The sequence below is a fragment of the Gymnodraco acuticeps genome, unplaced genomic scaffold (genome assembly GCF_902827175.1).
Source record: "Gymnodraco acuticeps unplaced genomic scaffold, fGymAcu1.1, whole genome shotgun sequence".
In the NCBI taxonomy this organism is placed as follows: domain Eukaryota; kingdom Metazoa; phylum Chordata; class Actinopteri; order Perciformes; family Bathydraconidae; genus Gymnodraco; species Gymnodraco acuticeps.
Window position 1 is genome coordinate 2,883,813 of NW_022989867.1, and position 17,453 is coordinate 2,901,265.

Below are 17,453 nucleotides of genomic sequence, written 5' to 3' on the forward strand. Positions count from 1 at the left end.
CACTGACTTCATTGACATCGTAGAGAAAGGAGTGGACCCCATCTACAGATTATACTATGGATCTGGTAAACGTAGGAGGGAGGTGAACGCCATATCAGCCGTTATAGACGAGGATCCTGTCTATTTCTCAGCACCCTGTGGCACTAGGTGGATGGCGTCAAGACTCCGGGCATACAAGGCTGTAATAAAAAATTACAACTCCGTCATCCTACACATGGAAGAGGCTTCAAACAGAAAAACAGACGAAGGAGCTAAGTGTGTGGGGTACTTGAAGGTACTGAAGTCTGCAAAGTTTGTTGATGGGCTCCACTTTATGGTAGATGTCTTGGAAGTGTTGGCCAACGTGAGTCTGGCATTCCAGAGTAATGATCTGTTCATTTATGATGTTGATGTAAAGTTGTGTGAGGCCAGGATCAAGTTGGAAGGCCTTAAGCATAATAGAGGTGATGTCTACACTGCCTACATGGCAACCTGCAAGGATGGCAAGTTTGACAGTAAGAGCAATGGACACATCACTTCACTGAAAGGAACAGGTATTCCAGAAACAGTGAAGAATTCCTTCTTGGAGAATTGTGTGAAGTTCCTAGAGAAGAGATTTTCCTTCCTGAAGGAAACCCCTTTCAGTGATTTCCATGTTCTTGACCCCAGGAACGTCCCAAGATCAGACGCACAACTAGCTACATATGGTGATGTTCAGGTTATGAACATGGTGACCCACTTCGAGTCCGTTCTCAGTGAGGAGGAGGTAACCAACATCCCTAGACAGTGGCCAGCTCTCAAGGCCAGACTGAAGTACAGGCAGAGGCAGCCCGCCAAGGAGGTCATAAGTGACCTTCTCACTGAGAACCACCCAGATGTGAAGGACGTCCTGGTTCTGGTGTACATGATGGTCACCCTTTCTCCCTCCTCTGCTGCCGTGGAGCGTGGATTTTCCCTCATGAACCTCATAAAAACATCCAGAAAATCCCAGATGACCAATGAAACTCTGGGGTCACTCATGAGGGTCAGCCACATCACCACCACAGTGGCAGAGTTTGACCCAGAGCCAGCCATCCAGAAATGGAAAACATCTGCTAAGACCAAGAGGTATGTCAAAGCTGCCCCAAAGCCTGCTGCAGTGAACAGCAACTTACCTGTGTCTGTTGCCCCATAGCTCGGTGTGAGGAGAACCACTGGAGTGCTGCCCCACAGTTCGGGAGACAGCTGCAGTGAACAACCACCCTGAGCCTGAAGCCATACCTTTCTGCTAGCATGTCTACTAGTCCCACAGAGGAGAAAACATTATATTGTTAGTACTTAGTTGTTTTATCTTATTATTTTATATCTGTCATTCATTTGATGTGCCTTGATGGTAGAAGTTCAGAAACCAGACACTGTGAACAATATGAACAAATAAACAATAAAATGTTTCCTACAGTAACCTAGATTCTTGTGTGCTTTATGTTGATATGTAATCATATTTAAAATAGGTGCAGCAATGCATGCACAAAGTATAGATATGGACAAGTGAAAAATGTATTCGGACAAGTACATTTCCAAACTCACTTGTCCATGGACAAGTACTCTCTAAAAACTTTTTCTCACACTGTGCATTTCATAGTGACCATCACTCTCCACGTGCCATGACGCACGGGGTCCAGTCTGAGGGCAGCTACCCGCTCATGTGTAAGCGTCCCAGTCGTACCACCAGGATGGCTGACGCCATGAGCCCCAGTAACCGCAGACATGATTTGAAGAGAACATATTTGCGTGGCTGGAAATGAGTGAGGCAAGCCCTGAAGGCTTTCACTCTCTGCTGACAGGCGGGCTGTAAAGGGCACCGAATTCAGGCGTAGGCCCAGGAAGAGTACAGTCTGGGCTGGGGACAACATGCTCTTTTCTGTGTTTATTACGAAACCCAGGTCGAGCAGGTGTTTTACGAGGACATTCGTCTGCGTAATAGCCTCTTGCTCCGACTGTGCGATAAGGAGCCAATCGTCCAGATAAGTTGCCAGGCGAATACCCTGTTGTCTTAACGGGGCTATAGCGGCTTCCGTACACCGTACAAACACTCGTGGGCTGAGAGACAGACCGAAGTACTCTGTACTCGTAACAGACACCCTGAAAGGCGAACCTCAGATATTTCCTGTGTGGATAATATACTGGGATGTGGAAATACGGGTCTTTCAGGTCGACTGATGTGAACCAATCGTTTTGGCGCACGAGACGCAACAGAGATGTGTCAGTGAGCATTCTGAATTTGTATCTTTTGAGATATTTGTTCAGAGCCCTCAAATCTAGTATAGGCCGAATCCCGTTCCCTCCCCGTTTGGGAATGAGGAAATACTTGGAATAAAAGCCGCTCTGACTCTGTTCGGAGGGTATTATAGATATAGCCTTCTTGTCTAGTAGCGAGAGGATCTCTTGCTCTAGAATATGGGCCGACTCTCCCCGGGCTTGCGAATGCAGAATGCCCGAAAAGTGAGGGGGGGTGACAGCGAATTGGAGTCTGTAACCCCGTGTTATTGTCTTGAAAACCCAAGCAGATACTGTGAGCATCCTCCACTTTTCGCTTCTCAAAGCGAGAGGAGATGTCACATCCCTGTCGTCTGCCCTCTGTGTCTTTATTTATTGTGTTATGGGGCCCTCTAGTGTCTGAACACGGTGGTACCCCAGGTTGACAACCCCGGTCGACACTGCGCATGCGCGTGGCGGCGATGCCTTCACAGCCCCGTCCATCGTCCGCCTTCTGAGAGAGGTAGCAGCCACTCTTAGAAGGGGGGTAGACGTCAGACTGTTTATTGTTTTTATTGTCTTTCTTTTCATTTTTATTGACTGCGCCCTTGGCTTTAAGCCTGGAAACGACAGTGGAAAATGATTTATTAAAAGACAATAGTGATGACATGTGTTTGTGTGACTTAAACGAGCAGCAGAGCTTGCTGTCGTTGATGTTAAGTCCATTTCCCTCATGGCGCGAACTTGAGGATGACGTTCACTCGAGGCGGCGGGAAGATGGGGGCATGGTTGCACCCCAGAAACACATGAGCATCTAACACTGGAACGTGTTCTCTGGAGCTGGAGAACAGGGAACTTCCAGCTCCTTTATCGAGGAGAGGAGAGGAGGCTGTCAGGCCGCCCTCTTCTTCTTCCTCGTCTGGTGGCTGAAAGTCTGGGCCGGCTGTGCCTGAGCGGCTGCTGCCGGAACCGGAGACTTTCTTGGCCAGCTCGTCCTCGCCTCGTGTCTTCTTCGAAGCTAGAGCGGAGCCAAATATGCCCTCGGGAACAATAGGCATGTCCAAGACGTCCTCTTTTTCCCGGTCTGGAAGATTCGTCAGGGTAAGCCACCTGGCTCTCTCCTATACCACCATTATCCCCAGTGCTTTGCCCGTGGCTTGGACTGCACAGCGCTGCACACGGAGGCAAATGTCCGTGATCGCTGCGATTTCGTCCCACACGGCAGGCTCAGGTTTGATTGTCATGTCCTCGCAGAGCTCCGCCTGGTAGGCGGTCAGCAGCGAGGAGACGTTGAGCGCCCTGGCGGACAAAGCTGCGGCTTTATAGGCTCATTCGGTCATTGCTGACTGGAAGCGGTCTGCCTTTGCCGGTAGCGTGGGGTTCCTGCTCAGTGCCGAAGCCAGCCGCGGTTGGAGGTGGGCTGCCACCAACGGTTCCATGGGCGGCATGCGGAGCAGGCCGAGCTTCTCCATGTCGACACAGTCCAAAGAGGAGGCACCCTGGATTGGGGCCTTATTGCTGAAAGGGCGGTCTCTCCATAAGACCGACACCTCGTCCAGCATCTCTGGAAAGACTGGGAGAAGCTGCTTCCTTATCCTCGCTGCTTGGGGCAAGTTCTTCCCCTCATAGCAAGATCTGGAGGTCTCCTTGGCCACTTCAGGCCAGGGGATGTCCAGCAGGGGCGTCACCTGGACCTGGAAATATTTGGGGCTTAGCCCACAGTGGCGGCGCTACAGTCGAATTTTCTACTGCAAGACTCCCCACAGCCTGGACGCATCGCGTTGGCACACGGTCTGCAAGTCCATACTGAGGCAGGGCGAAGCTGGTGTTCTTTCGCCCGGGGGAGCGGACATCGCCTCCGGCTTGGCAGCCTGGGCAGACGAAACGAAGATGTCATCTTCGTGCTCATCCGAGTCGGATAAGAGGAACTCAGAGGCTTCCTCTTCATCCTCCTCCATATAATCCAGCTGTAGGACATCCTCCGTGGGTGGAACCACGGTGAGGTCCAGTTAGGAGCCCCAGCTTGACACAGCGCGGGGCTCCGATTCCGCGGCTACCGCCGTTGTTGAGCCCCAGCCTGACACAGCGCGGGGCTCAATCTCCGCGGCGGTCGCCACCATGTCCCGATTGCCGGCCGGCGAATCAACGGACATGAAGGGGTCCTGTCCCGACAGGCTAGCTTGGCGCGCTAGTGATGGTGAAGCGGGCACAATGCCTGCTCGAACCGGGGGTATCGATAGCTTCCTGGGCGTGTTCCAGCCCAAGGCAGGACGAGCAGACCTGGTGTGAGTCCGTGCCCGAGATCCTAAACCCGCAGCCGCAGAGCCGAGCCTCCGAGCCTCCGACTCCTCTGGTGTGAGGGAGAGAAGGGTCCATCCTCGTTTGTCGGGGTGTCGGCGTGGAGGGACAAGCTAGTAACAGGTATGTTACCGAAAAAAATCCAACCTTATCGTTATTCCGAAAGGAAAAAACTATGGGGTAGATTTTTCTTTAAAAAATATTAACTGGTGTGTTAATATCTTTCTTATCTCCGTCTCCTCTGGTGTGAGGGAGAGAAGAGTCCGTCCCCGCTCGCCGTGGTGTCGGTGCGGAGGGATAAACTAGCAACAGGTATGTTACTGTTTGAAGAAAAAAATTAAACCTTACCGTTATTTCGAAACAAAAAACGGCGGGGCAGATTACAATATTAACTGGTGTGTTAATATTTGTTTAATTCTTCTGCAAAGCAAAAAAAGTAACCGGCAAGCGCCCGTCGACCGAATATTAGCTTGGGTTCAGTCTGTGGACCGTTAAGCTAGCCCGGCTACTGATATTCGAGATGTGCTCTGAAGCGAGAAGAGGTGTTTGAATGACGCTGCGACGTAGCGCAAGCTACTTAAAGGGTGGGTGGATTCCCTGACGTAGACGTCAAGATCACCAGCCAATCAGGATTGGCGTAATGAGATTGATGCTTCTGTTTGCATATGCGTTGAGGCACATCCCATAGTGAGACATCGAACGGAGTGTTATGAATGAGAACTCAATTCACAGTCTTACATTTATTACACTAAATTATAACTTCAACTGCCCAATTCAGTTGTGATATTAAAATCTCCCGACAGAATTTAGAGGCATCTCCCCATAAAGGTTTGGTGATAAAAATCACATTCAAACTTTCATTCAACAAACCAATTCGTATACACACCTATGTCCAGCATGAATTCAGAGGACCATCCTCATAGTCATTCAACAAACAATTCAGTTTGAGTGCTATTGGGCGGCAGTCGTTGAGGCTGGTGATTTTTGACTTTTTGGGGACAGGAACGATGGTGGAGTGTTTGAAACATGTGGGGACTACAGACTGCAGCAGGGACCTGTTAAAGATGTCTGTGAACACCTCTGCCAATCCTGGGCTTACATAGCAAAATGTTCAATCAAAGCATAAATATTCACACTTTATCTTTATAAATGTAAACTTATACATGACTACTAGTTATGCTATGAAGATATACGTTTTATGGGGCTAGAAGCACTAGCGGTTGAGTGTCAAAGAGAAACTCAAGTCATATTGTGCAAAAGTGTCAAACTCTAGAGATGCTGACAATACTCTGCACATCACTAGTTGATAGAGAGCTGCTGTTCATATTTTTGAGCTCAAAAGGAAAATAAAGCAGTGTAATTTGAGGAAACTCTCCAGACTTACTGCTTAATCCTACCTGGTTATGAACCATCCAGTAATCAGTCTTGCTCAGTGTGCAGTCAATCAACAGACCACTTAAAATCTTCGATTGCTGAGATATTTAAGTTTGTATATTGAATATACGTCAATGGATAATTCCCTTATTACTTACTCTGTTGGTGTAGATATAAAGGAGATTCAAGAGTCTACCCAGATTGTCCGCTTTATTCTCAGCAGTAGATGATTTGGAGGCAAAGACATAGAAGAGCTCAGAGAAACTGCAGCTCCTCCATGGCCAGTCGATAATATTGACTCTAGTCAGGTCGGTCTGCAATTAGGGACTTGATAAATGGGGTCAGTACTGTATGTCCATATGCAGTGTGTCTGTGTGTAGTTAATTCACTAAAGGAGGTTCCCATTTCCCGACAATGGCAAATGGTCCAATATAACAAGCACATGTCCTCCCAAGGGCCCTTAGGGAATAAGTGAGAAATATGATTCTCTACATGCTTATGATCCTGAACATGTTACAGGAGCAACAATATACAGACAGGTCAAGCATTTAACATTTGCTTTATTTGATCAGATACCTATTAGCTTTTCGGTTTTGCACTCACACCCGCTGTCGTTATTCTGCTATTTTAGCCATTAGACAAAACATGTTTTTACTTAGTCTTCCCTTGCTTGGCAAGAGTTAGATGAAGATTGCCAGTATTCTCATGGCTCATGCTAAGTAGGCTACTGTGTTCGCTAGAGCTAGGAGGTGCTAAGTTTAGCATATAAACTGGAAGCAGGGTGGAAAAAGTAACCACCCCCAACATCAACTCACCTTGTAAAAGCCTTTTTTACACTCGTGGCTCTGTGGATTTCTTAAGGTAAGACAGCGAGCCCATATGTTGCCTTTGATGGTAATAATATAATTATTATAACTAAAAGGGGCCTTAGAGTGTTCAAGTTCAAGGTTCAAGGCTATAGTCATACGTACAGTATAGCTACAGTGTAGTTATGACCATGGCCGTATCTACCATTGAGGTCACCGAGGTCCGGACCTCGGTAATATTTTCCCGAGCTCTGTATAACAAAACTTGTGAAATAAAATTGCACTAAACGGGATTCTTTGTAGTACTTCCATTTACTGACCATGGGGGCGCTGCATAACTACGTAGCCTCTGTTAAAGCAAACAGAAGAAGACGACATGTATAAACTGTATCAACAAACCTCCGCAGCCCTGTACCGGAGCAGCGGAGGAGTGATGAGGTATCTTAAGATCTGAGTCCAGCGGGCTGCTTGTGTTTCTGCTCATCAGGACATCATATGACCAGCATATCCTGTGTGAACGCTCTACGTTAGTCAGTGGACGTCCGACAACATGCACACTAACTGATATTGCAGCTATAGGCTATACTTTGTTTTAAATTGCGTGAATAAACTAGCTAGAGAGCTAAAGTTAATTACGTTCATCCAATGTCAGAAGGATGACCTTTTAACAAACGTTGTTATGCTTTTCTTTCATTTCAATTTGAGTAAAACATTGAAGATATAACATTGTATTGTTTTCTTTTTACACTGACTCAGATATAATGAAAAGACCATGTCAGTCGATGCTCAGCTTTGGTAAGGAAGAGACAGGACAGGCAGAGAGAAAGAGAGAGAGAGAAAGTGATGGAAGTCAGGGAGGAACTGCAGGTACAGTCACACAAAAGAATGTAGGCTTAATAAGCCCATCTATTTATCTATCTATTTATCTATCTATGTATCTATAACAATAGTCTTCATTTACAATAGGCATAATTTTAAAACATACATAACTGTAATAGATATTACAGTTATGATGTCATAATAACATACAATTGTATAAAACACAATTTCTTTACATCTTTGTTTTCTTTTGAGAATCAAACAAAACAGATTTAAATAAAAAAATAATGCAAACAAACAAGTGAAATGAACTAAATGGCTGAATTGCTTTTAATTCACTGGCAGGAGCGACAAGTGAGGAGAAGCAAACAGTGAACAATGAGGGAGAGATTGAACAAAAAGAAAGAGTAGAGGACAGAGAGAGTAATGAACAGGAAGAAGACAGAGACACTAAATAAGATGGAAGAGAGGGTGCAGGTTATGGAAAGGAGAGAGACATGGAAAATTAATGTTGACAATGTGTTGTGATCATTTTAGCCTCTTCTGCATGTCCAGATCATTAATAGTAACAATCAACTGATTCTTATGTATTACACTTTAAAAATAATTGATGCTGACATTGTCAGCCCACTGACATGGTTTGAAATCAATATATTATCCAATGTGTGACCCCCCACAGGACTTCAAAAGCACCTAACTAGATCATGAAAATCCCAAAAATCTTGGGGGGTATCCGCCGAACCCCCTAGCATGTTTGGACCTCGGTATTTAGGAAATCCTGGATACGGCCCTGGTTATGACGATGAAAATCTTAGGTCACAGGCTCCACCATCAGTGCAACACAATACAATGGAAAAACTGAAAAAATAGTGCAAGTAAATACAAAAAATAAAATAGTAGAATAGTGAAATAGTGCAATAATAGTCTATATACAATAAGAGTCTATATACAGTGTGCATTCCTTGCAACGCTAAAGTTCCTTTACAACATTCAGAACGATAGCAGAAAAGACAATTGCTATGTAAAGATGTATTGGAATAGTTGCACCCAAAACAGGATTAATGAAGTAATTTGAGTTTCTCTGTTCTTGTTTTGGTCGGCAGTGTGTATGTTAGAGCAAGGAAGTAACCAGTGTTGCTATTGTTTCTATAGCGCTATTTTGGCTCAGCTATTCCATGTTTCCATGTGCAGGCAATCCTTGGCCAGACTTTAAATGCATGTTGCACCTTCAACGAAAGTAACCAATATTGCTTGTAACTGCCGTTTGACCCATAATTCTCCAAAATTAATGGGTTCTCTTCTTCCTTCGCCCATATAACATAGTTCCAAAACGTTTTCTGAAAATCTAGTCAGGGGTTTTTCCTGAATCCTACTGACAAACAAACCCAAGCGAAAAACAACACCTCCTTGGCCAAGATACTAATAATTATATTGTAAGTTGAATTGCTACTCTTTAAAATCTCCATATACCTTATGACAACAACAACATGTAATTCCTGACACATGTACTGTACAGTAATCTCTTTAGCTTTTACATCAACTAATGCTGCCCTTGGAAATGAATGGTTCTCTATATGTTTCCTTGACAACAAAGCATCTTGTTGGTCAAATAGGACACTTCTTTACTAGATTAAATAGATCAGTCAATCAATAGCCGTATTGTTGTGTAATAATATATATTTATTAGGGCCGGGACTCGATTAAAAAAATTAATCTAATTAATTAGAGGCTTTGTAATTAATTAATCGAAATTAATCGCATTTTTAATCGCATATAAATATTTGACTTAAGAACAGTGAGAAGCAATTTTTTTCACATGGATTTTAGTATACCATTAGGCGCATTCACACCGCAGTACTTTTCCCACAAAGGTTCATGAGAACTTAGTTCATGAGAACAAATTAAGCCGCTGACGTCACTTCTTCTTCTTCTGCTTTAGGTTTACTGGCAGGCCGCAAACCACTTCACGGCGTATACTGCCGCCCAAAGTCCCCGGCCGGAAGTCCCCGGAGTTGGGGACTGGCTTCAGTAGAAGCTGCTGGGAGTCCCAGCAGCCTTCCGAGTAAATCGCCAGAACGCCGACACCTCCTCATCTCCACCGCTCCCATGTTTTATTTTGTGTTGCCATAAATTAGTCTCTCTGCGTTTCTGCGCTGGGCTAATGCTAATAATGCTAATGCGAGGATAATAAAATGGCGGCTTCACCAAACTTTTTGGGAGTTTTACGGGGCGTGGTTTGCAATCCGCCCAGCCAATCAGAAATATAGCTATTTTCTCACAAGAGAGCCGCACGAAAGTCCCTGCTCTCTAGCATGGACTTTCGTGGGGGTAAAAAGGTTCTCATGAACTAATTTTAGTACCGGCTCTTTTTGGTGTGAACGCGATAAAAGAGGCTAACGTCCACGCTAGCTTCCACGCTAGCTGCTATATGTTTTGCATTGAGGTGATACTTGAGGCTTGATGTGCTGCGGTGATATGCGAATTCCTTTTTGCATAATTTGCACACAACCGTGCTCTTATCAACGCTTCCATCCGTCCGTTTTTTAAAACAACATTTCCCACTGTTGTTCACCGTGGTTTGTTGTTGTCTGAAGTCATGAGCGTTAGTTGGTGCTCCAGTATAATCGGTACGCCTGAAACTCATCCAGTGAGAAACGTTCCGCGGTGCAAAAATAAGTGCGATTAAAATGCGTTAATTTTTTTAACGCGTTAATTTTTGTGTAATTAATTAATCTTAATTAACGCGTTAAAGTCCCGGCCCTAATATTTATATACACATACAATTATTGTGTCATTGACATCTGAAGAATATGTGTTGCATTAGCAAAAGTCTTTTTTTAACAGAATCTCAAATTTGGAGAAATTCCAAATGTTTCACATTTGGTGTGGCTGGCCTTACGAAAAGATAAATGAGTTTGAATCTTAAAATGTTGTTTTTTTTTTTCATATGTACTTCACAGAGCCTGTCATGTTGCATCACCAGGTTTCTACAGTAGCTCAGCATGGACAAATCAGGTGCTGACTCTAGAGAGGGCCTTTTTAAATGTTGTACAGTTGTATGATTGTACTGTATATACTTCAAACCAGCTACCCATTTAGTTGTGTAATGTCTTACTATTCTTTACTGAGAGTTATGTAGAGTCCTTTAGCCTAACCTGATTCTGCCAGGGTACATCCATCTATACAGCTAGAGTTGAGCATGGGCTGTGATTTATTTACTTCCCCCATGTTCAGCCAGGCAGAGGAATTGTGCTGTCCATTAACCCCTGTGTAACGGGATCTCCAGTGTCTAAGTGAGCTGAACAAACTGTACTACAATATGAGGACAAAATGTAGGCATGACAGATTCAATTATTTTGTTATTCAAACTTAATAAACACATTATTACTTACTTGTTCCAGTTTTTTCCACAACATAGACCTCTTTGTACACTGCATACTTTTAAATGAGGCTGTGAGTATAAGATTTCAGTATGATAATACAAATACAACATATATATCTTGTCTCCTGGGGCCTTGGCTCTTTCTTTTATTATTACTTTATGGCATAAGACTAGTCAGCGTTTATGAGAGTAATCATCAGTATTTATGGGAAAAGACAGTGTTTCAAAGTGCCTGCCATGGTCTAATAATGTGTTAAAGGTATTACGTAATTTCATAGTGACACTTGTTAAAGCAAAAACTATTTCAGTAAGCTCAGAAAAAGGCATAATAAGAAAATAAGAAAGAGGAGCAAAAAGATTGATTTGGACTGAGCCTGTGATTATTAAAGACACAGAGGCTGTAGACAAAGCCTTGGTCTCCTGAGGGAGTGAAAGTGAAGGTGATAGTATTACAATTGGAGAAGATGGACTCTCCACACTCTCTATACGCTTTATTGGAGCGCTTTAGAGCACCTTTCTAATTTCATTCACAAGTGACCACCCTCCTGACCACAGGCTTGATGTAAGTGCTCAGATGAGTAGTGAGTAGCACTCTATGGTCTGAAAACTTAAGTGTGCTGCATGAGAGTGTGTGATGGGAGGATGATATAATGTTATCTGTTGAGAGATGAAGGGTTTTCCACACATTTTTATGTCAATGTCCCGTAATTGCCCAAAGGCCTGTGTGTTAAAGCTTGGAATCATGATAAGCTGTACATCATTAACGCCCAAGGCAGTTACAATAATCGTGCATTGTCAGAGGTGGATTGTGCCTCAGTAACTCGTATGATTCATCAATTCGTCATCATCATGGACTCTGCTTGGGTTCATGCTGTAGGTTTGTTTCTGTGCTTGCAGGTGTGTAGATGCTGACATCTGTAATGAATCAACACATTTTGTGCAATTTGATTTTCAGCAATTTTCAGCAAGGGGACCCCAGAGCAACAACATTTTAATAGAAAATGTGTGTGTGCTTGCCTTCGTATGTAGTACAGCAGAAAGTACACACATCCTTTGCAGATTGAAAACCCACTTGTTATATCTTACACAGGCTCCGCCCTCTACTGGACTCTATGGGTACTACTCTCTACCATGCTATGCGAGCATTCACATACTGAGTTGCATACACGTAGCCGGCCAATCGGGGCGAGCCTACCTGAATGCGCGCCCAGGCCCACAGTATATAAGGCGGCTACGCCTCCCGACTGTCATCCTTTTTCTCTTTAGCGAGCAGGACAACTAACTGAAATGCTAAACGTGAGAAGAGGAAAGAATAAGAAAAATAATGGATTCACCACTCCTTGAGCGCCGGCCTTGCCCTACATTTCCTGGCTTAATTACGGGCGCTGTTCCCCACCACCTTTGTTTAGAGTGTTTGGGGCCTGACCACGCTGTGGATGGCGTAAAACATTCCCCGTCCTGCAATGCCTGCCTTTCGCTCCCGCGGCTCAGACGCCAGCATGGTCTGGAGCACTTCCAGGCACACTATGTCTCGCCGGACGAGGTGCAGGACAAGGAGGAACTCGATGTGGTGGAGATGGAGGACCAGGAGGTGGCCGGGGAGGTGCTGTTCATATTCGCCATTCCGGCGGGTCAGGCGGCCCCGTTTGTCGAGAAGGAAGAAGACGAGGACTTCTCATGTCGGGCGCTTCTGGGTCCAGCGTCCATGATGGTCCACCACGCAGGTCTGCCCTTCAGGATTTCCCGTCAGGATTTCCCATCAGGATTTCCTGTTGGTGATGGCCATGGCGGCGGAGCGTGTAGGACTACCGCTCCCCCACCACTACCACCGAAGCCGGTGAGCCGCCTCCGTCAGGGGTTCTATGGCCCGGGTCAGCCGGCACAGCCGGCCTTCGTTTCGCACCCGTTGCCAGATATCTGGCAGTGTGTGGAGGCGACGTAGCGGCACCCACTGAAGACGAGGGCTCCAGTGGCTGGTATGGCGGGAATCCTCAGTGTGCAGGGCTGCACGGACACAGCGTGTGCCGGCGCGCCCCCCCTTGATGAGAGCCTGGCGGCCCATCTGCTCCCACAGGCAGCAGGTTGGGCAGAGGGGTAAAAAAAAAAACTGTAAGATAATTTTCCTGTTAAAGATGAAGCCATAGCCCCGCCTCTCCCCACCTCTGCTGCTCACTGCTGTAGCATGGTCAGTAGCTACTGCTACTGCTACTGACCATGTTACAGATGTTAGTGCAAAATATACAGCTCCTCTACCACAACCATCAGCAACAAGTGGACATGGAGAACCACATGAACTAGGCTACATGTTGCTAAATCCACCACGGAGAATTTGTGGCCACTTACAGGCCCGGCATATGTACTACAGCGTCTCCAGCGGGTCGAGCGGTCTCGCGTGTAGGGACATGTTTATTGAGCTGTATCCGTGTGAACGGAAGACTTTTTTTATATTGAATTCGGTTCGTTTACGTTCCCGTGTAAATGGGGCCTAAAAGAGTGCAACCATGATAAGGGTTCCTGATTGAACCTGCACTGAGCTTCATACCAAGCACATATTGATGTCTATGTAATATATTGATTTTACACTATATCCAGAACGTCTGACATAGGCTTTCTATCTAATCAGTGGCTTTTAAGGTTAAGTACATAATCATTAACATCCTGTGTTTAATCACGGATTGGACAGAATGCTTTAAGAAACCTCGGATAGTTGTGTTAACCTGCTTGGCAACTATACATGTAATAGTAGAGTAGGAGTAATTGAGTAATTAAAATGTCAAGTCAAGTCAAATTTTTGTTGTCTCTTTTAACTTCCTATTCATCGCTATTTTTAAAAGGGAGCTTGTGTCAACCAAATGTGTGGGAGAGCATACAACTAGAAACCAGAGTATCCCTTTGTGAGAAAATGCACCCATCACTCTCACACCATCACACGTTATTTTCAGATGTGTTAATTGGGAGATGAGCTTGGCATATGCATGACTGTGGATACGTTATGAAGGCAGGGATATTCTCACAGGCACACAGGAGTAGTTTTACCTGATGGCATATTTCACAAGTTTAACCAGATACTAATTTCAAGGGGCATAACGTTTCAAGTCCAGCTGGCACATCATTTCAATGCTTAAATCTTGACATACTTGTAATATGAGACATGCAGATTAATGATGAGTCATGCTGTTACTGAATGTTGCAGATGTGTTTTTCTACTGGAGGTGTTGCAGGCATGATCCATATAATTGTGTAACATTATAATGTGCCATCTGTTGAATCTACACATTGATTTCCAGGGCTTTTTTTGCCTTTGATTAAAATGCTTAACCTTAATCTCTTACCAAATAAGTTATTGTCAAGCTTGACATTAAATCCAAAATCTTAAACTCATTGCTAACGTTGAAAGCTAAGTGGGTTGATTCTAATAATGACTGTCTGCATTTGGCATCAGCTGAGACTGTGGCAGGATATGCAAATCCCTTACATGGCATGGCAGCTTGATTCTTGCGATATCACAAGGGATTTCTTCTGCTGTGTCAAAATATTGCTAGTTCTGTAATTACATATGCTGTTTTGAGTGCAGTATTGTGTCCTAATGTGAAGTATTGCAAAATAAAACACGAGTACCCGGATGGTGCACTCGTAACGGTAAAAAACTAAACACAATTGTAGACACTTCTCACACTCACATAAAACGCCATCTTGGCTACGTAACATTAACACAAATAAAAGTTTGACATGTGTTTTTTTGTTCACTATTTAAGTAACAAACCACTCTACTGGTGTCAAAAAGAAGCCACTGTTAATTTTATGGGGTTTATTTAGCGGTCTGAAATTATTTGGTTTACCGTGAATTTGCTAGCTAGCTAGTTAGCTATCATCGGCGATCTACACTTCCAGTTAGGGCAGCCGTGTGCAACAACTGCACGGTCAAAATTCACACACTGCGCATGTGTTCACAGTACATGACATAGTGTGTACTAGGGGAAGTATCCAAATTGAGACACAGAAGACATATTTAAGGCAAAATAACAAAACTGAAATTGTTGGCAGCTTCAACTATGAAATTCCCTCAAGCCCCGTTTCCCACTTGGACCACCATAAAAGAATAGGCATAATTATTTGTGTTTTTTTGGATTAGCAGTACTAATATATAAATGTAATATATTTCTTTACAGGACAATGTGGACCTAGGAGAACTGATGTTCTCATTGTGCTATCTCCCCACGGCGGGCAGGCTCACTATCACCATGATCAAAGCCAGAAATCTCAAAGCCATGGACATCACTGGAGCTTCAGGTGGGTGCTGACTGACACAGCAATGTTACCACTTAAACAAATATACACATGTGTTATTCTAGTTCTTTATTATTTTTGGTGGATTCATAATAATTTGCGCATTAGGTGTCAAGACTTTCTGGCATCTTTATTGACCTTGGCGTGTTACTTTTCCCCAGATCCATATGTGAAAGTCTCCTTGATGTGTGAAGGCCGGAGGCTAAAGAAGAGGAAGACGTCAACCAAGCGCAACACTCTGAACCCGGTGTATAATGAAGCCATTGTGTTTGATGTTCCTCCTGAGAACATCGACCAGATCAGCCTGCTCATAGCTGTCATGGACTATGATCGGTTAGTAAGTAACCTAGGTACATAGCCATTTAAGGTTTAATAAAATGGTTGGGCAACAACTTCCTTTCCATGTTCTTTGCAATTTGATGTTATACTGTATGCTTCATTCCCAATTGCTGGGCAGAGCAAACTCAATTGTATTGTGCCGATGTTCATGTTTGGGATTCCTCCCAAAAAGTTACTTGAGATCCTGAAAGCGCCATTAGCTTTTCTTACCAAAAGGCTTTGGGCATTCATATTATTGTTTCCTACTATCTGGGCATTTGACATTTTGAGCATGTGGCTATGTGGCTATGTAGCTACATAGCGGCTTTTCAAACAAATTGAAATAAAAACACTGTTTTAAAACTATTTTATGAACAGAAGTTGTAGAATAATTATACATATTTGCAGCACCAAAACGTATTGTACCTACATATTAGTTTGATATACAGCACACATACAATACAATACGATATACTTTATTGTCCCTGTAAGGACATTTGTTCTGGACTCCATTCTGCAGTTCCGCATACATGTACGTATGCAAACATAAAAATACATACACATATACTGACGCACATACTGACAATGGCGACCTAATGCACAACCCTCATGGCCAACATTTAAAAGTATATTACATCACATGTTATTGTTAAGAAGCTTAATGGACATGGAGGAATGAGTGCTTATAGCGGTTCAGCCTGCTCTTGGGAACCCTTAATCTTCTACCAGACGGAAGGAGCTGGAATTCTGGGTGGAGTATGTGGGTGGGATCAGACACAATTTTGTTTGCCTTTCTAATAATGGACTGCTCATATATGTTTTGGAGAGATGGATGTTTTTCGACCCCCATAATTTTCAAAGCAGTCTGTAACAGGCGAGCGATCTGTGACTTTGACTGCACTGTCAAGTTACCATACCAGGCAGTGATACCATATCTTATGATGCTCTCCAACACTGCATGATAAAACAGTAACATGAACTTCTGCTCGACTCCGTAAGCCCGGAGTCTACGCAAGAAATACAATTGCTGTTGAAGTCTAGAGCACAGGCCTTCAACATGCACCCTCCAGCTGAGTGTATTATCTAGAAGGATTTATTGATGCAACGATTGTTTCCATGTCTTCTTCTTTTCTGTTTCGCAGGGTTGGACACAATGAAGTGATCGGAGTATGCAGGGTGGGCAATGAGGCAGAGAGCCTGGGGCGAGACCACTGGAGTGAGATGCTGTCATACCCACGGAAACCCATTGCACACTGGCACCCACTCATAGAGGTACGGGCCAACTTGTGTATCAGTACAATACATTCCCTTAGAAACACTGTAACAACAAAGCAACTATTCTTAAGTAAAGATCATCTTCATGAAATCATCTAGATACAACCATGCTAGCATCTTTGGACGGCTGAACAGTGGTGTGCTTTGAGCTAAATGCTTCATACCAACATTCTTAAAATGACAATGCTAACATGCTTTAGCAGGTATAATGTTAACCATGTCCACTATCTTAGTTTAGCATGTCAGCATGCTTCAATTAGCTAAGACAACAATTCAGGCTGATGGACACTTAGTAATGTCACACAAATGTAAACCCTGTAGTTCCAGAGGACAATATCTTTTATCAACAAAGTCATTAGGATTCATCCTCTGGGGACTACGAACGTATAATAACGTTTTTGTGCTTATCATCTTATAGTTGTCAAGACATTCCACTAGAACAGGGGTTCTCAACGTTTTGATGAGTGAGGGCCCATTTAGGTACCCAATATTGGATTGAGGGCCGCCCAAGAAAAAACGGAACACAAAATAATTCCAAAACAAATCCTTTCTTTATTGAACTAACCAATTACCGCAACTTGCGAGATGCCTAGTTGCCATGCAACCACTAGTCTAGCAAACTTTCCACAAGCTGTCATTCATAATTTAGGAATGACAACCCAGGGGGCGCAGTTTTACCA

The 17,453-nt window shown here is 44.0% G+C and overlaps 1 protein-coding gene across 1 annotated transcript in view; it reads left to right on the forward strand.

The window, feature by feature from the left end:
• Positions 1-17,453, forward strand: part of syt9b (synaptotagmin IXb) — a 94,395-nt gene that overhangs the window by 62,259 nt on the left and 14,683 nt on the right. Inside the window, exons 5-7 of the mRNA XM_034196878.1 lie at positions 15,063-15,183; positions 15,342-15,513; positions 16,641-16,770. Coding sequence (XP_034052769.1) covers positions 15,063-15,183; positions 15,342-15,513; positions 16,641-16,770 — 423 coding nt within the window. The remainder of the gene's footprint in view (positions 1-15,062; positions 15,184-15,341; positions 15,514-16,640; positions 16,771-17,453) is intronic.